The sequence below is a fragment of the Thermobia domestica genome, chromosome 15 (genome assembly GCF_964235325.1).
Source record: "Thermobia domestica chromosome 15, izTheDome1.hap1.1, whole genome shotgun sequence".
In the NCBI taxonomy this organism is placed as follows: Eukaryota; Metazoa; Arthropoda; class Insecta; order Zygentoma; family Lepismatidae; genus Thermobia; species Thermobia domestica.
Window position 1 is genome coordinate 130,264,033 of NC_137468.1, and position 26,302 is coordinate 130,290,334.

General features: G+C 36.1%; 1 protein-coding gene across 6 annotated transcripts in view; it reads right to left on the reverse strand.

Moving 5' to 3' along the window:
• The window catches only part of Vps13D (vacuolar protein sorting 13D), a 571,041-nt gene that overhangs the window by 206,916 nt on the left and 337,823 nt on the right, over window positions 1-26,302 (reverse strand). For all 6 annotated transcript variants that reach the window (XM_081740126.1, XM_081740128.1, XM_081740131.1 and 3 more), the window contains exons 39-45: window positions 18,244-18,465; window positions 17,191-17,332; window positions 13,365-13,552; window positions 12,685-12,878; window positions 5,244-5,420; window positions 4,134-4,268; window positions 2,886-2,989 (exon numbers count right to left, since the gene is read on the reverse strand). In XM_081740126.1, the coding sequence (XP_081596252.1) occupies window positions 2,886-2,989; window positions 4,134-4,268; window positions 5,244-5,420; window positions 12,685-12,878; window positions 13,365-13,552; window positions 17,191-17,332; window positions 18,244-18,465 (1,162 nt within the window). The remainder of the gene's footprint in view (window positions 1-2,885; window positions 2,990-4,133; window positions 4,269-5,243; window positions 5,421-12,684; window positions 12,879-13,364; window positions 13,553-17,190; window positions 17,333-18,243; window positions 18,466-26,302) is intronic.

Sequence of the window (26,302 nt, forward strand, 5' to 3'; positions counted from 1 at the left end):
CACACGGTCCATTAATCAAACGTACTTTTCTGTTTCATAACGTAGAACTTTAAATACAAAGCACTGTTCATGTTATATCCTCGCTCTACAAAGTATCAATGTTTCATGTGATTGGCGTGAATCAATATTTTGTACTAAAAGCCGTCAGATAAGCAAAGGATCACATATAGGAACACGCTGATTCTTGTTACCACTGAGTGAATGAGGCATCCACAAACTCAGGATATGAATCCCAATACGTTAAAGGTGACACACAACATTTGCCTGTCCACTGTGCAACACCATGATCAATTCCTGCGTACTTTAAAGTGAATCACCTTGGATAAAGTTGTTGAAATGGTCAAAATGGGACAGTCGACCAGAACTTAGGGCATTCCTCAGGTCAAAATTTCCACTTGGGACCTATAAAACTATTTCTGTGTTTTTCTTTCAACGACAGCGTTCTCTCCATGCTCTACACGGAGTCTGCTGGATACCTATGCGTACTAGAACCTTTGTTTAACTCTTACAGAAGAACATGAAGGAGATGACGCATATTTTCAATTTTATATTACTGGTAACAAACCTACAATTTGATATATTCTACAGCACTGCCACACTGCCACGCTCTACATCACTGACGTCTGGCAAAAACTGCACGAATTAATAAATCAACTATGTATGTACTAAAACCTGTAATTTTTATAGTATTGTAAACATTTTCTTCAAGCAATGCTATGGTTTAAGGAACCTGAAGGTTTATCACTACAGAAAAAAATATTGGATTTTACCCTGTGCCAAACTTATTCACTCTGCGTTGTTGTTACACGCATTCCTAGGATCCTGTTTTATATTATTCTCCCATTTTATAATGGTCTATCCAATTATCTCTTTTTCCTAGAATCTCAGACTACAAATATATGCATATTATCGACATTATCGACGCAAGTTACATATCCTGTCTGTCTTGGATGCCTTGATTATATTATTCGTATGATATTCGATAAACTACAGTTCTGTAAAATTCAGAGTTCTATAGCTTTTTAAATTCACCAGTTTATTCATTCCTCTTTGTCTCAACATATTTCTGATTTTTTGAAACAATCATCAGTCTGCTTTTTTAACTAAAGACCAAGCGATGATGAAAGTTATGTCTGGAGTAGTAACACGAATATATTCTTCAAACATTAATTTATTGTACTGTAGCCAACAGTTTTTTTTTTTTTCTTAATTTGTAGTATACTGCTATCTGTGAAAATTGCAAAACTACAGTGCGTCTAAACTCTCAGGATCTGCATGGCAGGATAGGACGCACGAATGATTTCAGCGGAATTGGGCATGTTTGGGGATAAAGAAGTGCCCGAGATGGTGGTTTAGCAACATTCCGATAATGGAAGTGTGCAAGCAAGTAGAAAATGTGTAACCAACACTATGTCTCGTGCAGATTGAAGAACGCATATAGAATAGACGACTGCGTTCGATAGGAACCGCATGGTCCCACTACGGGAAAACTTCTCGTACAGCGAAATTGCAGCGCGTATAGGGCATGCCACGAAGACAGTAATGCACGTATCAAAGCAATGAATATAGAACCGTACACCTACGATCAAGCAGGGGATCGTGTGTTATCACATTAAGGAGTGATAGACATTCTATCAATATAGCAGTAGCAGATCGTACAACATCGTACACAGTGTTAGCTCAAAGATGGAGTACGGTATAGAGTGAGTACGTCGGGTGAATCGACGGGTATACAGCATCTGCTAAACGCTGGATTGGTGGCACGCATCCCTATACATTGCCTAGAATTGACTCAGAACCAGAAACGCATCAGATTACAATGGGCGTACATGAATGACGCGTATAGCAAATGATCGTGTTTCTGCCAGAGCGCATGTCGAACTCATAGCTGCTGAATATCAGATGTTATGACTCGGAAAGCCATTGGCGGGAAACTGAGTAAGCAACGCTACGTCAGAAAAGTTCTAAAGATCGCGGTCATAACTTTCCTTCAAATAACTCTGGATGCCAAATTTTAGCAGGACAATGAATGTCATATGTATTCTGTAATGTGCAAGCTTCCTTCGAGGAAATCATGAGTACCGATGTTCCCTGGTGTTCAAGGTTGCCTGATATGTCGCCAATCAAATGTGTGTGGAATATAGTTGGTCATTACTTTGTTCATTACAGACTTCTATCAGATTAGGATTAGGATTAGGATTTAGATTTCTGGGCTTATGGCATCTAAGGCATTTAGCCCGTCACGTTTGAGGGATGACGTCCGTCGGAGAGCACACTATCCGGCGAAAGGGAAGGAAGAAAGGATTGGGGAAGGAAGGAAGCGGCCTGGGACCTATAAGTTAGGTACCACCCCGGAAAACCCAGGAAAACCTTATTTAGGGTGGCTGCCCTGAAAAAGCGTTTTACACTTTCTCGACCGAGTAGTTCTACCGCGAATCGAACCCAGGACCGCTCGCACCGAAGGTGAGAGCGTTAGTGACTACGCTACGCGGGGCCACAGACCTCCATCAGAATGTTTGGTGTCATGTAGATTCGCATACTAGTACTGTGGCAAGTGATTAAAAAAAAAAAAAAATGACTTGCATGAGAGGCTTTACGAAATACTGAATTCCCAAAGCTAAAGGTACTATATAATTCTGAAATTGTAATCATTTCAGTAACGAATCTGTGGTATAAATTTCGTTCAAGTTTACGTGTTTTTCCTTGGTGTTGTAATTTTCAGAAACAACAGTGTATTTTATATTATATTATAAACTATAGGTTGTTATATCTGTTAGATCCGAAATAAATTATGGAATTTCATCTGTTGTGTTCTATACAAATTTCAACTTTAGATACATAGCTCTTAATATTACATTTTGTATTAATATAAAATACATACTTACCTCTTCCCTCAAAAGTAAATGGAACAGTTTCTCCAGGCTCCACAGTTGTCCAAGAAGCGTTTTCCTCGTAATTTGTTATATTCTTGAGTGGCGGCTCGAAAATGCTGTCAAAAACCAAAGTTTAAAAAAAAATGAAGTACTACTATTTTATTCGAAGTAGCTATACAAAGTTATTTATATTACAATGGAATAAATCATTTTACAAGAAATGAACAGAAGAAACTAAAATAAATCTGAGTATATACTGGTAGAAACGCATTTAAGAATACCCCGTATACATTATCCTATTTTAATGAAATCTGCAACTAAAGTAATTTGGAAGTTGTCGGATAATAGTATACGGTAGTAGTTGTAAGCAAACTCATTGTGTGTGGATCGCAATCAATGTCTGTATCCATCTGATCCATCAGTGGTGTAGACAGTGATAGACAGGACTCGCATAGCGCACGTGTCCCCCTTCACTATCAATGCTCTCGCGATGCAGCAGAGATCCTGGAGAGAAGTATCCTTGGGTCGCCATAACTCACAGGATAGCGTTCACTAGTACAATCCGAGCCATCGTAGCCTACATATATGCGCACGAACACTAAACAACACGAACACTCTTGGAGCGCAGTTAGGTTACCCAGTTACTTATTATTTAATTAATTGTATTATTTAATTAATTATATTATTTATTTAATTAAAGCTACCAAGAGGCACACGTGTAAGTCACGTACGAAAATCGTACACACATTATTTAAACATCTCAGTACGGTAATAATACACGAAACTGGTAGAAAATGAAATGAAATGAAATCTTTAAGTTTTACGTCCCACGATTATGCCGGTTAGGCTAAAGGAGACGGTGATGATGAGAGATGAGTGAAATGGTGGAATAAACAAAGTGGAAGGAAATGGCAGAACCCCGAGAAAACCCACGAGCACGGTGTTTGTTCACCACAAAGTCCACACGGCGCGATCCGGGATCGAACCCGGGACCCCAAACCCCGGAGGTGAACGCTCTACCACTGAGCCACCGCGCCCCCATGAAACTGGTAGAGTTGGAAAAGTTATTAATTTCATAGATTTCATATATATCTCTCATATCAATATGAGATATGAAGTACAATATCAATACTATCTTTTAAATGTAACATTTGAATTTATATTGTATATTTCTCTTCATTTTTTTTTATAATTTAAAACTATTATATACGAAATAGTGAAACATAGTTTGTAAGTAAGGAAAGAGAGAAAGTTCCTAACCTGTCTGGAGTTGTAATTATTGTTGTAAACTTTAAAGGTGATCCTACGTCATTCTTCAGTGCGAACGGAACAAAAGGCGATCGTCTTCTATAGCCTGGAGGACTTCCGTCGGATTTGCCTGGTATGCTATCGGATCTACAATGTTAAAATTTATTATTAAGAAATCAGAAATGCTCAACGCAGAAATTTAAAATTTAAAGTTTGCTTGCTCATACTGCAAAAGCACCTTGAGTTCGAATTGATTATTTTAAATCATCATAAAACAGTGAAAATGTTTCTGAGCAACATAAAAACTGAACTACATAATTCAAACTTGGTTATCCAATTCTGTGCTTTTGCGTATTTACGTAATTATCTTATAACATGATTACGCATGAAATATTTAAAAATATCCAAAATAATGTACAATTATAAAACTGAAAAGTATTCTAGAACTGAAATTGCAAGAATAAATAAATAAATAACGCAGTAAAGAAGAGAAGGATGCACTGTGAAACAGGATTAATATTACAATATTACAAACGGTGATGATATTTAATGAAAAACAAGCAAAAAGGCTAATACTCACCGCAAAAAATATAGCAGATTTCTCTTCTACATGTAACAAGTAGCGCTATCGGAAGAATCTCCTTTCTTTATCAGCTTGCTTAAAATTCAAAAGAATTTAAAACATGAAGGAGAATAAGGAAAGGTAAAAAATGGTGTTAAAGGATTAAAGAAAGTAAAAAGATCTTCGTTTTTTTTTTTTTTTAAAGTGTATTAGCCTGTTTGCTTGTTTCTCATTAGAATTAATCTTCACAGTCTGAGGGTTCACTAAGAGAGAAAATTTATCAGTTTCCACTCAGACGCATATTCTACTCTGAATTTTTATTAATTTCCAACTTTGTACGACTTCTTGAGCCACAGTAAAGGAACTGGCCACCCTATGCTTACTCTATAGCTTAGTAAACTCACTCAACTACATTAGGATAAGCAGGCCAGAATCGTCCTTGGACAGAGTATTCTGATATGATTCAGATATAGCGCAACTGAACTATGAAGTCTTGCTCAAACTAATCCATCAGATAGTTTAATAAAAGATTAAATGTTATTGTTCAAATGATTACAAACCTTTCTCGAGAAGAAAGACTATAATAATCTTCAGTCCAATTTTCTTTCACCATTTTATAAAGCTCAATTAAAGTGCTTGTGATATTGATATTCAAAATATCTTCAGCTTCGACTTGAACATGAAGCCGATCACCCGTTAGATTACTTGATTTACTATGTTTCCACACGACTTCGCACCTATGAAAAGAAATAGAAGAAAAAAACCTGTGCTGTTAATTAAAATAATAATATTACATTCAATATTCCAAAACAAGAAAAATTAGTGTCACATAAATATTTTGTGAATGTATCCTGTAACCTGAAATATCAATTTACAGATCTGGAAAATAATGTCATTTTCCTGTTTCCTGGTCTCTGTGGCAATATTTCGCCAACTTATTGATCTATAGACAGGATTTTTTTTTTATTTGATTTGATCTAAGTTTAGTGCCCTTTGAACAGTGAAGCTACGAGACGTGGGTCTATAGCTTAACACGGGATTCGAACCACATGATTCCCCCGCTTCTTCCTATCTAGGGACAGGAAAAGAGATAAGAGAGATTAGATACATTTATTGGCAACTCAACGTTAGCCTCGTGACTTTTAACAAAATAAGATAAGACTTAAAAAACGGTACTACAGTTCTAAGCTACATAATTACCAACTGTGTTGCAATATTGACATTGGAAATCATACATGAAGCTGTTGCAAGAACTGCGGGATTAAGTATATAGAAGAGAAGAAAACGATTGAAGATAGAATAAAACACGAAAAAGATTACGTAAAGTTGAAGAGGGATACGAATGTTGTTTAAAAGTGTGTACAGGACAGGGGTCACGAAATTGATTGGGAGGGAATAAAAGGATTTCATAAACACAGGATTTTAAAAAGGAAGAAAAGCACAAAAAATAAGTGAAGCTTTGGCAATAATGAATAGGAATGGTGACTTACTAATAAATGAAGAATAGAGGAAGCTCTTAAGAAAGTAGATGAAAATGAAATGGACATGTTCTAGTATGCCATAAAGTTTGACAATGTTTTATCTTGTGTATAGTTCAATCAGGCCTACAGACAACATATTATATTGTTTTAGTTTATATCTATATTCAGGCTCGTAGGAAGCCTGATTTCTTAGAAGAAACGAAAATGAATTCTAAGGGGGCATTGACGAAAATATCAAGGAACACCACAAAACTGTTTATGTATTTATTATTTACGGAATTTGTAACAAACCTATAGCTCCTGTAACAAACGATATAATTATTATATCGTCAAATATTACGGTACACAAATTCAAGACTACGAAAGTTAGTCATTATCTAAAAAATTCTTTTAAAACATAGGTTTCGCTATTACATACACGTTGCACTATCTGAATAGAGTAGGATTAGGATAAAATCAGAATGGGGTTTGTAAATATGTTTGCGTCTTACTGATTTTCTTTTTAGTTTTTAAGCGTATTTCTATGAAGATTTTCTCTACAATAAATAAGATGTGTTTAAAAAAAGGAGTTAAGTCCTCTTCCTCACAACGAGTTAATTATTTTATAAATATATCACATATTGATAAGAAACAACCATCAAGCTAAAAAAATTAAACAAGGTAACTTTGAAGACAACACAAACGAAAAAGATCAAAAGTTCACCAAAAGAATATATTGGAGGTTTTATTTTTACGTTACACGCTATTCCCGCAGCATTAGGAGCTGTTGGTTCTTTAGCAGAAGCAGCCGCTATCATGAAAGCTGTAAGTGTTGTGAAAAAGAATACACAAAAACTGGAAAAACAAAAAGAAAAAAAGAAAAACTGCAATGGAAGAAAGGTGTAAAATTTAGAGGTAAACCGAAAAATTTCAAAAAACTAAAACCATTAAACAACTTCGATATGGAGAGGGTGGTGAAAAAATTAAAGATAAAACATTTTAGAGGAAAGTTTAAGATCAAAGAATTACCCCCCCTCCCCCCCAAAAAAAACTAACAATGGAAAGTGTGGCATAGTAATGTAAATTTGAATAACTATGAAAACACTGGATGGCACTGAATATATTATTGGAAAGACGTAAATGTTAAATATGCATTTGATTCATATGGAGATGTACCACCAAAACCATTAGTACGATACCCTGGAATTCTTTTAGCAAAGTAATGTATAATTTTTTAAAAAATGAAAAAAAAACTTATATAAGTTTAATACCTTTTATGGTGATTATCCATCAAAATTTTGTTTTAAATAAATACGGAAGATATACAAAATAAAGCTGAAAACCGATTGCTCAAATGAAGACATTTCTGTATAAAAATATAATGTGTTTATTTAATTATTAAAATCAAGATTTATTTACAATTATTAATGAAAATGAAAAATATTTGGTTGAAAGGTAAAGATATTCCAGAAATTCTTGAATATAAAAGGGATGATATTCAAAGACATGTTGAAGATGATAAGAAAGAATTTAGATTTTTTTTTTCAGGCGTGGTGACACACGGTGTTTATAATGTAAGACTGTATCGTTTAATATGAATACAACTTTCCCTTTCTAGAATAGGTGACAGGAATATGCATATAGCTGCCACAAAATAGTATTGAGACAAGTAAAGTCGGTAAAGCAGTACATGCAGTTTGTGTGTTGAAAGTTTGAATACTAAAGAAAATGTTGGGGCTTTCAAAAGAGAAGAAAAATCCATTGTGGACAGATGGTGTAATACAAAAGAGAAAATATTGGTATCCAACACATTGGAGTAGTGTCTCTTATAATCGAATTGGGCAAAATCTTTAAAACGAACAACAAATTCTGGGTTAATTTTATAAAGAAAAGAATTTTTTATTGATCAACAAGATGCAGTAACATTAGAACAGCTTAAATCAATAAACAGTAATACTAATAAACAATTAGACAGTGATAGAAACTAATCTGAATATGTACTAAGATCATTATAAAACACACATGCCAGGTTGTCAAAAATTATCCGCAGTTTTGACACAACTCTTCTTACACTGTTCGTACTGATCTTTGTCCTCGTGTATTTTGTTATGCTGTTGTGGCTATGCTATGGGAGTCTAATTTATCCATTTGTCTTCCTTTTGTAGCAGATAGATCATGTCCGCTCATTGATACCATGATCTTCTTCAGGAAGTATTTTGGCCACTCTCTTGTTTAATATATTTCATTGCAGAGTTGGAACAATTCTTTCTTGCCCTTGTCTCCCATATTCTTAATGAATTCGATTGGTATATTATCTATCAAGGTTGTCTTTCCATTCTTTCCATCTAGGATATAGCCTTTTCAAACTCATCCCGAAGAATACTGAACCCTTTATCATCCTGGCCTATGCCATTTTCTACTTCAACATCTATGTCACATGATCTATCCTTACTCTCATATAAATCCTCAACATATTCTTTCCATCTTCCTAAGAATTCACTTCTCTTGCTGGCTACCTTCCCATTCTTATTTTCTATTGCCATCCTGATACCCTCTTGTTTTCTCCGAAGTTCCATAGATTTCACTTCCATGTACATTTCCTCACTCTTTCTAATTCTTCTATGTTCACGCATTTCTTTTGTAAATTCTTCTCTTGTTCTATTTCTTTCCCTTTGCAACTTGTTGTTTAACTTCCTATACATCTTTCTGCCCTCTTCTGTATCAATCTGTCTTCCTTTCCCTCATTTCTTGCAACATTTGTTGCATAACTCATGGTTTCTTAGCCGTTTGGTGTTCGCGGTAACCTACTACTTCCTCTGTAGCCCCTGTGTGCCAACTTTAATATGCTCCCACCATCTGTTACTACCTGCATCTATCCTTTCCTAGTTTGAGTATTCTTCTTCTAATCTCTCAACGGAAAGATTTTTTTACTTTCTCGTTTTCAACTTTTCAGTATTCAACATCTTGTTGCCTACTTTTCTTCTGCCTACATTTTTCAGTTGAATATCTACTTCGGCCAGCACAAGGTTATGATTAGAGAATCTGTCCATCCCGGGACGGCTTTTCGCGTTCTTCCGATACCTGTCTTGATCTAACTGATATCTCCAGCCGTCTATTGACTACTTCCATGTATATCTTCTTCTGTACTGACTGAACCATGTATTCCCAATTACTAATGAAGTCTGTCTACAGAAATTGAGTAGTTTCTCTCCTTTCATTTCTTTCCCCTAAACCATATTTACCTATGATATTATTACGTTTTTCTCCAACAACTACATTGAAATCTCCCATTACAATTACATATGTACCTCTCTTCTCCTTGTTTAAAATTTCTTCTATTTTCTCATAATTTTCCTCTACTTCTTCAATTGTATGCAAAGTCCTCGGTGCATATGTCTGTGTCACTATTAGATATCTCGTTTTCCCTTTAACTTTTAACATGATAACTCTATCATCAACAAATTCTACTACTTCTACTACCTTCTATTTTAAGTGCTTACCAAGAATTTTTCCTACTATATATATATATATATATATATATATATATATATATATATACAGGGGTTGGACAAACAAATCTAAAACGTTGGCAAAAGTTTGAAAATCATACCCAGTATGGTGTGGGGCCTCCTTTTGCGTCCAAAACAGATTGGATCCTACGAAGAATGGACGTATACAGCTCCTGAATCGTGGTGTGTAAAATTTTGTACCATTGTTCCTCCAAAACATACTCCAATTCCTTAAGGGATGCTGATGGAGGGTAATGAGACTGAACACGCCTTTCTAACTCAGACCACAATGGCTCAATGATGTTCAGATCTGGTGATTGTAGGACCCGGGGAGGTGTGATAGCTCCGGGTCCTGCTCCTCAAACCATGATTTCACTGTTTTTGCCGCGTGACAAGGTGCCAAATCATCTTGGAAGATGCCATCACCATCAGGGAACAATATTTGGGCCATGGGTAGAACCTGGTTTCCCCAAATGGCCTCATACGCCTTAGCATTTATTATTCCATGCAGGGCTATGATGGGACCTGGGGAAAACCACGATATCACTGCCCATACTGCAACAGAACCAACCCCATGCTTTACAGTTGGGAGCAGACAGTCTGTATCATAGGGCCGCGACGGTGTTCTCCATACATAAACCCGACCGGTTGTTGGAAACATCGTGAAGGTCGATTCATCGGACCACATTACGTGTTTCCACTGCTCATGAGTCCACGACTTGTGGTCCTTGATACGCCTCTTCGTATTTACCGCTGTGATCAGGGGTTTGGCGATAGCGGCCCTGCCATGAATTTTCATTTTATGAAGTTCCCGTCGCACTGTTTTCGATGAAACCGGGTTCGGTAGGCCGGAATTGAGTTCAGACGTAATTTTCATTGCAGTGGTCTTCTTTTTAGTTACTACAATCCGTTTTAATGCCCTCCGGTCCCTATCTGACAGGATTGTTTTCGACCACTGTTGTGCTTTGCAGACGTCGTTTGCCCATGAATTGTGTATGCCCTCGTGACATTGGACACAGTGCCTTTCGATACCCCCCCCCCCCCCCAATATTTGCCACTAAAGCTCCAACCAGACGGGCACCAACGATCATGCCTTTTTGGAAGTCTGTCAGGTCGCCCATTTTACCACACCACTTTCACACCACGACACTCACAGGTGAACTGGTTACTGCTGAAAGAAGAGGAAGGTCCACATGACACATTGAAAACAAAAAACGATCGGCAACAGCAACACGCGTTGTACAGTGGAGGCCCAAACTTACGTGTCCTGTATGAAGTGTTTTTAGATTTTTTTGTCTACCTTCTATATATATACCTACATACCTACTGTATATAGGGTGCAGCTTACTTATAGGTGATTCGTGACACCGAGGTAACAAAGAGTTCCTATGAATATATACCATATTAGGCATATTGGCAAAGTTTGGAAGGGCCGAAGGAGTGGGAACAGAAAACTTGAAGCGGTAGATATCGAAAACCAATAAGTTACGAGACTGCGGTCTAGAAAGTTTAAAGGTGGCGCTGGTGTTCAATACATAGTTGCTCTGTTCACACATAAAGGTGGCGCTTGTGCTCAAGGCGCTGGAGTATAAAAGTGCGGTCATTGTGCTGCGAGTATTGAATAGGACAAATAGTAGTGTTTCACTAAAATGTGGTGAATTATTCAAACCGCGAATAGGCCAACATGTTATACGTGAAGCAGTATGACTATCAGGAGCGTTTTCTTAACAAACGCCAATCAATATACAGGAAGTTAGAAGCAAGTTATCGGCGCATGTATGAAACAGGGACCATAATATCTGTCCATGTGGATGCTGGTCGACTCTGTCGTGTACGAACACCTGTCATGAACGAACGTGAGTTAGAAGCTGTGAATAATGAGCCAGGTACAAGTACGAGGGAACTTAGCTGTGAAAAGTATTTTAGCCATATGACTGTGTGGCGTGCGTTTCATGAAAATGCCTTGTACTCATACCATCTGCTAAGGGTACAAGAATTGAAAGAATCGGATTCTCAACCACGTGAAAAATTCTGCCAGTGGTTCATTCAACAGACCACTACCATTATGCTGTTTCAGGTATGAGTACTGTTCACTAACAAGGCCACGTTTGGAAGGGATGGTGTCGTCAACAGACGTAAAACACATAGATAGGCAGATGCACATCCCTATGGTACGGTTGTCACTCATCATCAACACAAATGTGGACTCAATGTATGGTGTGATACTGTCCATGATCATCTGGTCGGCCTATAACATCAACCTGGAAGACTAAATGGAACACAGTATTTGACCTTCCTGCAGGACACACTGCCCGGATTAATGAAAAATCTTCCTCTAGGGATTCGTCGCAACATGTAGTACATGCATGATGGGGTTCCCGCGCACTACAGTATAAATGTCTGCAGATGGTTGAACAACTTTCTAAGACATTGGATCAGGCGTAGGGATCCACTGAATTGGCCCGCCTGATCTCCAGACCGAATCCACTAGATTTCTATCTGTGAGAACACATTAAAAGTGTGGTGTATGCTACTCTTGTCAACGATGTTAACGACCTACAACAGCGTATCCATAACTTTATGCAACTATTCGCCATGAGTCAAGTAAATTCGAACAGGTTCACGAATCCATGATCCTGCGTTGTCATGTATGCATTGCTGTCCATGACTGACAATTTGAACATCTCCTCTGATGTGCCCGACGAATCTACGTTTCTCTCTCTCTGAACATCGACATCTACCGCTTCGGACTTACTGGTTCCCACGCTTTCGGCCCTCGCTAACTCTGCCAGTATGCTATATATTCATAGGATCTTTTTTGCTTGTCCTCCTGATATTGGCTACATTAAGTTACATCCTGTATATATATATGGTTCGGAAACCATTCTTTAACTCTTTCTTACAGAGAGGATTTTCAAAGGATAACAATTCTTTTCTCTGTAGTCCTTGTTTCAAACATACAAATAAAAGTATAATCCTTCAAGGTTTAAGTACATATCCACATACAAAAAACATACTAAATTAGTACTGACCACCAGGGTTCAATAAATGGTTCCCATCCGGAAAGTGCTCTATTGTAGTAGTCGCTGGAAAATGAACACTTAGCGTATCCTCCACCACCAACTTCCTGCTGTAGGAACAGACGAGATAAAGATAACTCCAATAACGGAACATCTGCATCTCTACAGTCATCTATCACGCACACGCTCAAGCAAGAGGTTTTAACCTGAAAACAAAGAGCGTTAGATTACCATTTTTTAAAAAGTAAGTACTTCATACATTAGTGCAGCTATTCATTGTCAATTATGAGTATTATATCATCAAACACTTTTTCTGCATTACTTCCGTCATATGAATACGAAACTTCGACATATGAAATACAGCAAGTTTATAATCCATTAACTTGTCCTATTCATATGCTGAGAAACGTAAGGTTAGTTAAATAAATATGAAATCTGACAACGGAAGTTCCACTGACCGTAATTGCTATTTTAACTGTCTTTTGCGGCTTACATTGTACACAAAATAACGTATTAAAAACATTCTATTAAAAAGAGGGACAAGGTAAATACATAACAGAATTCCGTAAGGACATAGATGCAAGCTATAAAAAGGAAAACCAAATTCTAATAGTTCTGTATGTAATCATGAACATTAAGGATTGATTTTTACAAATAAAATATAAATCAACATATGTGTTTCAGGACTTTACCTCGATAAACTTGAAAGCAATCACATTTGATTGTTGTTCGGAACTAATGTCTCGAATAGGAACTTCAACTGGAGCTGCATTTTGTGTTAACCACAAAGCCGCATCATCTAACTGACCGTTGCATATGGTTAGAGCTTTAGTACAGTCATCTACATTGAAGCCAAGAGCAACAAGTTTTTTGATCTGATCTGCAAGAGGAAAGAATACCGATTAATATAGTCAGAATATGTAAATATACTGAAGCACTCAGTAAGAAGTAATAACGTTGCCAGGTTTTGTAATAATAATAATAATAATAATAATAATAATAATAATAATAATAATAATAATAATAATAATAATAAAACAACTAACTCTATGGCTTATGGAAACTGGAGGTTCAATACCGCGTTCACAAAAGCTCTCCACTGACTTCTATCTTTAGCCAACTGGATCCAGATTCTACTTTGTATTCGATCCATCTTAATATTGTCCTTCCATCTGCGTCTACGTCTTTCTAATGGTCGTTTTCCGATTGGTCTTTCAGTTAAGACTATGAAATCGTTCCTTCTTTGTTCCATCCTGGCTACATGATCTGCCCACCTAAGCCTCCTATACTTGATGATCCTAACAATGTTTGGTAAACTGTATAAATTATGTAGTTCCTCGTTATGAAGTTTCCACCATTCCCGTTCCTCTTGGGTCCGAATATTCGTCTCAGGATCTTGTTCTCAAATACTTTCAGTCTATGTTCTTCTTTCAGAGTAAGCGACCATGTTTCGCAACCATATAGAAAAACAGGCATGATTATCGTTTTATATATTTTAAGCTTCAAATTCCTCGACAGAATTCGCGACGACAAGAGATTTTGAACCGAATAGTAACACGAATTCCCTGCTTTTAGTCGACATTTAATTTCTTCGTGAATATGATTTTCGTCTGTTAATATTGATCCTAGACATTTGAAACTATCCGCTTTATCAAAAGTATTATTTAATATTTTAACGCATCTATAATTTGATGTATTAGGTCCCGACGCACTTCCATGTATTTAGTTTTCTCTGCATTTAATTCTAAATCCATGTCCCTGCATGCGTTTAATAAGATCTCTGCATTTCTTTATACTGTTCTCCTGTCATTCCCTATTAAATTTACATCATCAGCATATGCCATAACCTGGTGAATACAGTTTAACTCTAGGCCCTGGTTGCTATCTTTGATTTTCCTTATAGCGTATTCCAGGACAAAGTTGAATAATAATAGCGACAACGCATCTCCTTGTTTCAGGCCATTTTCGACGTGAAAGCTCGTGGATAAAAATTTTCTTACCCGGACTTAACTTTGGGATTCATTTAAACATATCTTAATTAATCTAATTAGCTTTCTCGGTATTTCAAGTTATGTAAGAATGTTGCATAATGTTTCTCTCCTAACTGAGTCGTAAGCCTTTCTAAAATCAATAAATAATTGATGTACCGGGGTATTGTATTCCCACTTCTTTTCGAGTATTTGGCGAATGGTAAATTCTTGGTCGATAGTTGATCGATTTCGTCTAAATCCGCACTGATAATCTCCAATAATTTCACCTGCGTATGGGGTCAATCTTGCTACTAGAATATTTGAAAGGATTTTATAAGATGTTGACAGAAAAGAAATGCCTCAATAATTATTACAATTAGTTTTGTTGCCTTTCTTGTGAATTGGAACAATGATTGATTCTTTTCACTCTTGTGGCAATTATTCCTTGTTCCAGTAAGGAGAATGAGTTTGTGTATCTTGTTCTACAAGTTTTCACCTCCAGCTAAAATTAACTCAGCCGGAATTTCGTCTACACCCGGAGATTTGTGTTTCTTTAATTTCTTTATAGCGGTGTCTATTTCTATTCGGTTAGGTTCTAGAATATACGGTTCTGCGGTATGTATCTCCTTTTCGCTATAATATTAGTTTTTGGCTGCGTGTTCAGCAGATCGTCAAAGAATTTCCATTTATTTAAGATGCTATCCGTATCAATGAGAACTGTTCCGTCAGCTTTCTTTAATATATGAGCACGAGGTTGATAGCGTTTCTTAAATTCGTTGATCATCTTATACATATCCCGAATGTTTTTATTTTTACTGTTATCTTCAAGTTACTTAATTTTAGCTTTGAAACAATCGCGTTTCTTTGTTCTAAATGTTTTGGACGTTTCCCGTCTGATGTCTACGACATTCTGTGTAGTTATGTATTTGTGGTTGTTGTTATTGTGGTGGTGGTGTTGTTGGTGTTGTTGTTGTTGTAGTAGTAGTTGTTGTAATAATAATAATAATAATAATAATAATAATAATAATAATAATAATAATAATAATAATAATAATAATAATAATAATAATAATAATAATAAACTCTCTACATGTTAATACCGAGTAAATTATAACTTAAATGAGTACGTTATACAAAAATAATCCAAACTTTGTTACATAGTTGAATAACGTGGGTTGATTAAAAGAGTTAATTGTCTTGCAATGAAAGAAAAAATAAACTGGAATGAAGTGTCTTGAAGAAAAGTTAGTGACTGCTTATCCGATGTATTCTGTCACGGTATATTTAACGTTTTTTCCCGTATAAGCGTGAAACTAATCACTGCAGCACGGGTTATTCCCAACACATGCGACGTGAATTTTGCGGTCCTTAAAACGTACGATTTCCCGCCGAAGTATTCCATGTTCACTGTTCTGAAGTCTTACCCGTTGCCTACTTTAGAACCACTTTTAACTCACAACCATATCTAAGAATTCTGTTTAGAGCATCTATAGAAATTATATCATGTACAGAATCCTTTGCATACCCACTGAATATTGATAAAATATGCGTTTTTGTATTACGTATGTATGATTTACTTTACGCTGATATGGGCGGACACTCTACGGTTCTTAATCGTGCATTTCACTTTTTCACAATTTTGAACAGCCCTAGCTTTAAAACTGTGAACTTTTCCCCATAGTTCGTACAAACATTTTATCTTATTTTGATGTGAGGATTCACCTCTTACAGTTTACCGGTGTTGTCATTAACACCCTGTATAGTATACAACATTATATGTATACAAAGATTAACATTTGATCGGTCAAGGAGATAAGGGAAACAAATATTTGTCATACAAAAAAGTGTACATTTACAATCCTCCTCTAATTATGTAGCGATTCAAACGACTATCTAGTAGTCAGAATTAGGATTTCAGACTTGCGTGTATTGTATTTTGAGTCAAACGTCTGATGGTACTGTCAGTTAGGCTAAAGGAAATTATGAGAAATAAATGACGATAAAGAAGTTAATGTTGAAATCAATACAGAAAATAAATGTGGTTCGAGCACATCATCGGCGGTCACCAGCCAAACGTCTTAGGCTCTTGACCATGGAAGCCGATGAAATTCACATTTGCAACATAAACAATGCAACCAAATGTGGTGAACTTCTTTTCAGGAAACCCTAGACTGACTTCCAGAGATTAAGTCCAAACAGTTGAACCTAGATTTTTACGTTCTTTGGGTGTACCTATAAAAGAAATACATTTTCTCTTATTCTGTTATGAAGCAACATATGTATTCTTTAATACAAATAGACCATGTAGACATTGCTGCCAAGTAATATACAAGTGGCTTGCAGAAGTCAATCATAAAATATGACAAAAAAAAAAAAAACTCCCGTTTTGGCTTTTCTGCGATTTTCCCGAACACAGCTTGTACAGATCAATTTAAGTATGTGAACTATAATGTAAAACATCTACCAGTTTTTATATTTTACCCAAGTATCGCCGGCGCAAAAGTTTTATCATATCGTTACTACCGTATACTATATATAATATTCTTACTTCTGACATTGGCTGGTTGACACTTTTCTTGTGTTTCCTGACTTTTTGCCCAAAGAGTTTGCTTTGGCAAGCTTTTCAGCATTTGAAGGAACATTCTCATATCATGGTATGATAACCTTACACTTAGATGTTGCATTTGTACCTAGAAATATAGAACAAAACATCTAATATTAAAAGAGTACACCTATAATTTTAAATGTAATTGTAATAATAATTACAACTTTAATAATAATAATAATAATAATAATAATAATAATAATAATAATAATAATAATAATAAATATAATTCATAAAATGTGTCCTTTCAAAAAATCACTAACATTAAAGTACTTTTCTTTATACTGTACTACTCTTCCCTAATATCGATAGTAAGTTTAAAATAAATTTGCAAATACTGCCTCAAATAAGTGATATAATTATAAATTTTACTTTTACAACAGCTTAGCAGTTAACATTTCAACTGGTCACAGGCCTTATACTCTTGTTCCTACCACTATAAAAACGAAAGACAAATATCGGATATATATTATCAGATGCAACTAAAAGAAATATTTCAAAAATTATCATATTACAATGGATACTGTATCCTCCAAATGACAAAATAAGCACGGAAGTGCATACTTGGCAATTGAAACATTCTGCTATTTGTTTATCATTACATGAAAATGTACCACGTATGATCCTTTCTTAATTTCTCACTTATGGGGAACTTCCTACAGTGAAAGTATAGGAAACTGCAGCAAAGCAAAACTGTCATCTTATTATATCCGTAATAGTGATAATGGCAATAATTATGAATTATTCCTATTAACCTTCATATAACATATACATTTCAACACACTACAAGTATCTTCTTAGAATCAAACCATGTATCTTTCGACAGATATTAATTCAAAAAGCCCCTTACGTCTCTGAGATACAAATACTATAAGAGCTACGAACGTCATAAATCAAACTAACAGCCGAGTACAATAGAACAATTTAATAATTTTCTTATTATCTTTCTTTGCAGTATGTGTTACCTCACATACAATTCTTACATACACACTTTACCTCTAAAACTTTCTCCAATTCATTTGACTCTTCATCTAACACTGTATCTGGTTCCGGTGTTCTCGGACGACTTGCCAGTTCAATATTAACTGTTACGGGGTCTATTATAGAGAGTGCAGTTTCGTCTTCCATTCCAAGAATACACGAAAACATTTCACAATGGTTCAAATTACAAGACAAAGGCTTCTCCATGTTTTGCCGAAAGGAGATAACAGTTGTACTCTGTAAATAATAAAAGTTAAGAATACAAATTAAAAGATTAATCACACGAAAATTAGCACAATTTGGCATCTATCAATTACGTATTACTACCCATAATAAGCATCTGTTACACCAAACTACATCGGAGAATCAGTAAACCATTCTCCTCCTATAACAGTAATGCTCTTTGAAGATTTATTTTCCTTAGAAATAGAAAAAATAACCACCCGTACCGAAACTACTACCCAACAAAAGCTACATACAACCACAACCAAACAAAGAGGAGCTTGCGAAGAGACACGGAAGTACCAATATCTAACAATATTACAATAGTTGACGGTAAATATCCTCAACTACTGTATAAATTGCTTCATTCCTTCAGATCCTCAATTGCTGTGTAAATTGATTCATTCCTTAAGAAAACAAACTCAAAATAAGATTCTCTCACGCAGAACTACAGTATATTTATTGCGTGAATTTAAACTAACTAAAAGATTTTAAAAATACTAGAAATAAATGGCGAGGAAGTTAGTTAGCCATCTCAAGATTTCATACGGTAATAATAATAATAATAATAATAATAATAATAATAATAATAATAATAATAATAATAATAATAATAATAATAATAATAATAATAATAATAACAACAACAACAACAACTCACTTCTCAAACTTTGTATCTTTGGGATTTTGGAAATTTAATTTCTGTTTTGTTTCCAAATTGGATGATTTCTGTTTAAACAAACAAAAAAATTTTATACAGTGTTCTTGGTAATCATACACAAGGCAACGATGGGTTGATGATATATTTATCCTTTCTAAGCTTCCAGAGCAAAAACTAGTATGGAAATATGAGTTGCACTAAGAAAATTACATTTTACTATTACGGATAAGAAAGATGGATGTTCCTTCTTCTCTTCGTAAAGGTAAATTATGGAAAATAGGTAATATACACTGTGCTTATTTATAAGCCATAACTCACATAAAATCAGCTGTGGTTAGACCCATACTATTTACTGAATTTTTTACTTTTATGTATACATTAAAAAAGACAACTGCAAAATGTGATTGATGCTGATTACTTTGCGGAATACGGCGGAATAACGCTGAAGTGAGAAAAAACGAATTGGTATATATAGAATGTTTCTAGCTACTATCCTATGCAGACCAGAAACACTTCCCATCCTATCGATTTAATCCATCTGTCTTGGACATGCCATTTTGCCAAATGTTTATTAACTAGTATATAATGTTGAGTAGCGCGTAATGTAACTTCCTCTATTCGTCTGTCTTTTTTATTTTTTTTTATCACACTTATTGCTCATATATACACTGACAATTATTTACTGGCTTAACTCGGAGCGACACAATAATTACTCAAGGAGTAAATTAATAATTTTTCCCTTAAATAATCTATTGTACCTATACTTGTTTAGCGATGGTTAGATTTAATTGTTATCTTCTTCTGATAAAAAATGCGAGTTAGTAGATGTTAAAACAAGTTCATTGGATTGGTGCAATTGAAATATCCACTTTCTACGTGATTCTACTACCAATGGATGAACCGAGCTCACATTACAATGTTAGTAACTTCGTACATCTGAGAAAGAAAAGCTGGGTTATCCAGTTCGCAGGCAGTATGTTGTTGAACAGTAAAAGTTCATCATGAAGATAAAATTGTGAATGGCCTTCTAGGTCACTAGAGAGTTAAATTCATGTACATTATGCACATGTAGTCACGGAAAACATGAACAGTGCATTTGGGTTCAGAGTTATGAATGAATGCACCATGCGCCATTAGTTTGTGAGATTTCGTGCATGTGACCCCCACGGCTAAATAGGTTAGCGCTCTCTGACCAGCAGCATCTTCTGATAAGCTGTTCGGAAAAAAGTGTGGGCAGTTGCTGAGATATTAAGCATACGTCACACCACAGTCAATCTGATGCTCCGCGAAACTGTTAACGGGAGAATGTTCGTCTCACGAGTACTAGATAAATTTGACAAAGGCCAACAAAGTTCATCATCTAGTAGTGCGGAATTCTCAAAGCATACAAAATAACAGGTAAGTTTCCTACATCGAATTGTCAGTTACGAAAATCGCAAACAGTTAAGACAATTGCTCAATCGTAATAAGGCGTCCAGGACGTCTTCTGAAATTACCCTTCCACCTGTAGAACAATGCCTTGCTAGTATAATGGTCTATGGTTGGAGTGATTCATTACGTATTTCTCCATCGTGGCGAAACCATCACTATGAATCTTTATAGTGAAACTCATAAAATACACCGCAAATATGTCCACAAGGATCCAGCAATATTCAACCGACGCCGAAGGCACGTCTATATGTCGTTCAAAGGAAGGTACAGACTCTTCATGACTTGCAATATGAAACCCTTCCTTACCCACAATATTCTCCTAATGTCTCTCCCATCGACTACCACTTCTGCCATTTAGACATTTCGATCACTTCCTGGCAGGAAAGAGTTTCTCTGATGACAAGACGGTGCAAAGTGCGCTTGAGAACTTATTCGCATGACAGAATTCAGACTTTTCCCATGAATACAGTTGTTGGCTTAGCGTATGTGGTTACAGCCAGAGACTAAAACTCAAACTCCAAAATTTATGCAGATATTACTTTTCTGCAGCCGGTTTCAAATGATTACACTAGGTGACTGTTTCATTCACCTAGCGTAAATATTACAACGAAAACTCGGTAGCCAAATCAACGTAAATTTTTCTCAGGACATCTATTAACTTTATTTTTTGTCAGAAGAACACACAGCTGCAAGGAATTATAGGCACAGCAGGTACTTGAAAAAGAAGAATATATTCTAATCTTAATTTATATTAAACTGTTATATATGCGTTGAATTATGTATTGCTGATTGAACAGTATATTCTCTTAACAGAATGTAATAAATTTCCTACCTATTATAAATTTCTTTTAAGAAACGCACATTTATTTCAATGTTTCAAATATACTACACACAATCACAAACAAAGCGATTTTTGCCTAATGACGTTTATTTCTTTAAAATGAGATTCGACAATTGTAACTTTCTTTTTTTTAGATTGTGCAACTTTTATAAATACTGTATTATCTTTGGAAATATTATAAATTTAACAGAAATTACAGTTTAAGAGTTATGACCAAAAAAAATATTCAATAGGTACCGTCCTGTTAGCATTATGCTGAAGAGGTTGATGAGAGTATACTTCACTAATGTGTTCACCTTAGGTGGAGTGGTTCTTGTAGAGCAGGATTTATCAACCTGGAGGTCGGGAGAGGTTTTCATGTGGGTCGCGAAAAAAAGCATAACAGATAAATATACTTAAATTCTAATACCGGAAAATATTTTTATTTTTATTTTTATTTTTTTTTACATTCTATTATTTTTATTATTCTATTGTTCACTTGTATCTGTTGTACTAGAGAAGAAACACCTCCTCCAGTTCCCTTCCAGGCGGCAACGTACCAAGAACTGACGAAACGTTGCCACGTTGGATCGCAATAGATATACGTTGGAATAAGAAGGATGCTGAACGAACATCTCGAGAAACGATAGATATGCGTCTGCCTACCTCTCTAATAAAATCAAGGCTTCTAGAACCCCATGCTCCACTGGTCTCGATAGCTATTGGAGCAAATATAAATTTATCGAGGAGATTATTGTATTTCCTTTCCTTTTCTGCCTCTCTACGTCTAGCAACTTCTCCAGCATTCACAACGGTCAATGGGAGGCTTGAATGGGCGAATGTGTCCGAACATGTAAAATCCCATACTAGAGATTTGCCTCTTATCCAAGGTATTAATGTCATGCCATCAGGTCGTTTACCATCGGAACGACAACAGCCTGACGGTTCACGAATCGAAGGAATTCCTGCCGTCGTGAGAGCTCGCAAAATGATGTCATTAACAGATGAATGTCTGGTGTTTCTGCCTATGCTCTTCATGCATGAGAGGTCATGCAGGCCGCGTTGGGTAACTTGATCCCCGCAAGCTGGACAGCGATGTGGCTCACAAACAGCTGAACCTAGTCTTAGGGCTACTGCGATTCGAAAGGTTTGCCTAATTATTTTACATTTAAAATTTAACAATCAAATATATATATATATATATATATTGTTATACATTTTTAAATAATATTGAAGCCAATAATGGACAAGTACAATGTAAAAATTTTAAATTTATCATAAAATTTGGATTTTCGTTATTCGTTCGTTTAAGTATTTTAAGGTATTTTATTTTAAAGTAAGAATGTAAAGTATATGTATTTTAAAGTAAGAAAATCTCCTCCAGTGCTTTACCGGGAGGTATGGTTCCTAGTATTGAGGCTACATTACCTCTTTGCACTGCCATGCTTATTCTTTGGATTAGGAAGCTGGTTGCCCTTTCATCACCGGATAAGAGTGTGATGCGTTTTCCTACTTCCTTTATGAAGTTTAGGCCTTCCCTTCCCCACGAGCCACCGGATTCAGCTGCAACTGGTACGAATTATTATTTTTCCATAAGTTTGTTGTATTTTCTTCTTTTCTCTATCTCTTTCCGACCTGCTGCATTGCCCGCCTGGATTGAAGAGAAAGGAAGGCTGGATGGTGCAAAAGTGTCTGTGCATGTGAAGTACCAAATTAAAGCTTTACCTTTCTTCCAAGGAATTAAGGACATCCCATCTGGTCTTTTTCCATCTGTTCTACTACAGCCATTTGGCTCCCTTATGGCCGGTACACCTACGGAGATGAGTGCTCTCACAATGATGTCGTTGCAGCTCGAGTGTCGAGGATGTCTACCTGTGCTTTTTATGTAGAAGAGACCATGTAGTCCTTTTTTGTAAACAGGATTTTTGCACGCTTGGCATTTATGGGGTTCGCAAATATCTGCTCCCAGTCTTAACGCAATTGTTATCCTAAAAGATTCATCATTCAGGTGAAGGCCTAGAGGACGTGAGGGCAAAGCATTGAGCCAAGCACCTGCCTCAATGGACGATGCAGCGATCAGTCTGGCCTTGTCTTCTGGGTTGTCGGAAAACTGTAGTAAAAATGACAAATTTGATTGTATGATAGGTTCTTCCCATGTGGATTGTTTAGTCCTGAAACTGAAGTCGGGTAAATCGGAGCCCACCAACAATGATCATGTGGACGAGCAATCTTGAACTTCAGAATCCCAGTGGAGATTGTTGTTCTGTTGGAGAAGTGATTTTAATAGACATTGAGAGCCATAGAATGATGCCAAGAAGGCGGGAATAGCCAAATCTAAGGTTCTTCGAATGCCTAATCCACCAAGATTAACTGGGAGAGATGCCTGAAGCCATGTGTTATCCTCAAGGACACAATTTAGGATAGACTCCAAACCAGATTTTATACTGTTGTCATATCTTTCTAATAAATCCTCTTCTTTCCATGAAGGTGAACATCGCAGGAAATATAATACTATTCGGATGGAAAATGACGTTCTTAGTAAGTAAAAGGCAGAATGAGCAGATATTGATGATAGACGTTAGAAATACATGTCTAACTGGTTTATCTTCTCAGTTAATAGAGTTCATATATAAACAGAGTGAAGCGAAAGCCTGGTTACATACTAGAAGAGTGTTTATTAATTATGCTATCACGTTCCTGCACACATTTCCATTCGATGTTCTCAACTGCGCAAAACCCGTGTGAGTATGATAGGAATTACTTAAACAAATATTCCCTGATATTTGTATTGGCTTGTACATGCCTTGAAGGGTACACAATGGCTTCTATGCCCTCAACAACTAAAAATATTAGTATTTTAAGGTTTAAGGATTGTGGTGGCCATTGCAATGAACATTGCTGTCCTCCTCACTTCTCAACCTGTAAAACTAAAATTTTTAGATGTTTATAGTGTGAAGGGATCAAATTGTGGTGCAAAGAGATGTTATGATAAAATATGGAAGAGATGATTTTGACATATTTATAAGTTAATACAAAGACAACTGTGATAATTTTCAGAGATGAACAGTTAAGTTAAATATTGACAACTAATTTGCAATACCTGATTAAAATGAGCGCTTGAGACATAAAAATACGTATATGATTTTTTATTCTTTCTTTAACTCTGTATTCTTTCGAAATAAAGCTAACAGACTTCATTTCCTTCTTCCACATTTCCATCATTGCAGTACAGCAACTTCCACATATATGAGTTTTGTTTTCCGAGGTGACTGAAATAGGGAAGGCGAGTGCCTTTGAGGAGGACGTATTTGGTCTAGGAATTAATTCGTGCGGTTTTTAATAAAAATTGAAGCTTTATTTCAAAAACAAAGTAAATGAATACGTTAACAAAAATATTGTCCATCGCTAGCCACTACTTTCTCCCATCTTTCAGGCAATTTACGGATTCCGTGTCGAAAGAATTCCTCATCTTTTGACGCAATCTAATCAAAGATCCATTTTTCGATATTTTCTGAAGAAGTGAACCGCTGTCCAATCAAATCGTTATTCATGCAATCGATCAAGTAGTAGTCAGACGGAGCAGTGTCTGGTGAATATGGCGGTTGGAGTAACACTTTCCATCCGACATTTTCCAAATAGGTTTTGACCGGTTTTGCGACATGTGGTCGAGCGTTATCATCTTGATAAATAAGTTTATTATGCCTGTTATTCCATTCTGGTCGTTTTCAGGCCAGAGCTTGCTTCAAACGCATTAATTGTAGTCGATAGCGGTGTCCATTAATAGTTTCACCAAGTTTCAGAAGTTCATAGTACACCACACGTTTCAAATTCCACCATATATACAGCATAACCTTTGCACAATGAATATCTCGTTTCGGTTGTGAAGGACCTGGTTCACCTTGCTTCACCCAGGCCTTTTTTCGTTTAGGATTCTCGTAATGAATCCACTTCTCATCACCAGTTACAATTCGATGCAAAAATCCCTTCCTTTTCTGTCTTTGAAGCAGCAATTCGCAAACGGTTTTTCTTCTTTCAACGTCTTTCTTTTCAATTCATGTGAAACCCAATAAGACATCTTTTGAATCATTCCTATGGCTTTGAGACGTTTGGAAACTGTTGTTTGCTCAACTCCAAATGCTTCTGCAAGTTCGTCCTGCGTTTGACACGAATCCTGATCAAGCAATGCTCTCAATTCTTCATCTTCAAATTCTTTTGGCTGTCCAAATTGCTTTTGGTCTTCCAAGCTGAAATCACCACCTTTAAATCGTGCAAACCACTTCTGACACGTTCGCTCAGCTAGAGCATGGTCACCAAACACTTCCACTAAAATATGATGACTTGCGGTAGCACTTTTCTTCATGTTAAAGCAATGAAGAATAACTCCCCGCAAAAACACTTTATCAGGCACAAAATGCGCCATTTTCAGTTGAAGAAAAAATGTTGTTGTTTCCGCTTCAAGCAACTGACATATACTAAACAAGATGCTCATTGACAGTAGTTTTCAACGCATGTTTGGATCAACGAAACTATGGGACAATAAGCTAGTTACGCCATCTTTTGTAAAACCGCACGAATTAATTCCTAGACCAAATATGTTGGGAATGTTGGAGAGAGAAGTTAGACTAGACAGTCTTGAATGGTTTATTGATTGCTCCTGAAATCTATATTTTGCGAAATTTATTGATTGCTCCTGAAATCTATATTTTGCGAAAAGTATAAGTACATTCAGAACTGACGCAAGTTAAATTTATAAGTCATAAATCTGTCTAAAGGTAACTAGTACATGGCTGTCATTGAGTGCAGATGATTATTATGTATCTTCATTATGTACTGGACGGACGAACGTAATGAGCACTGTTGGGGAGCCGTTGGCTATATATTTGGCCAGAATCATCAGTACTAGACATAGTTTTTCTCCATACTGGAGGACAGAAGCAGAT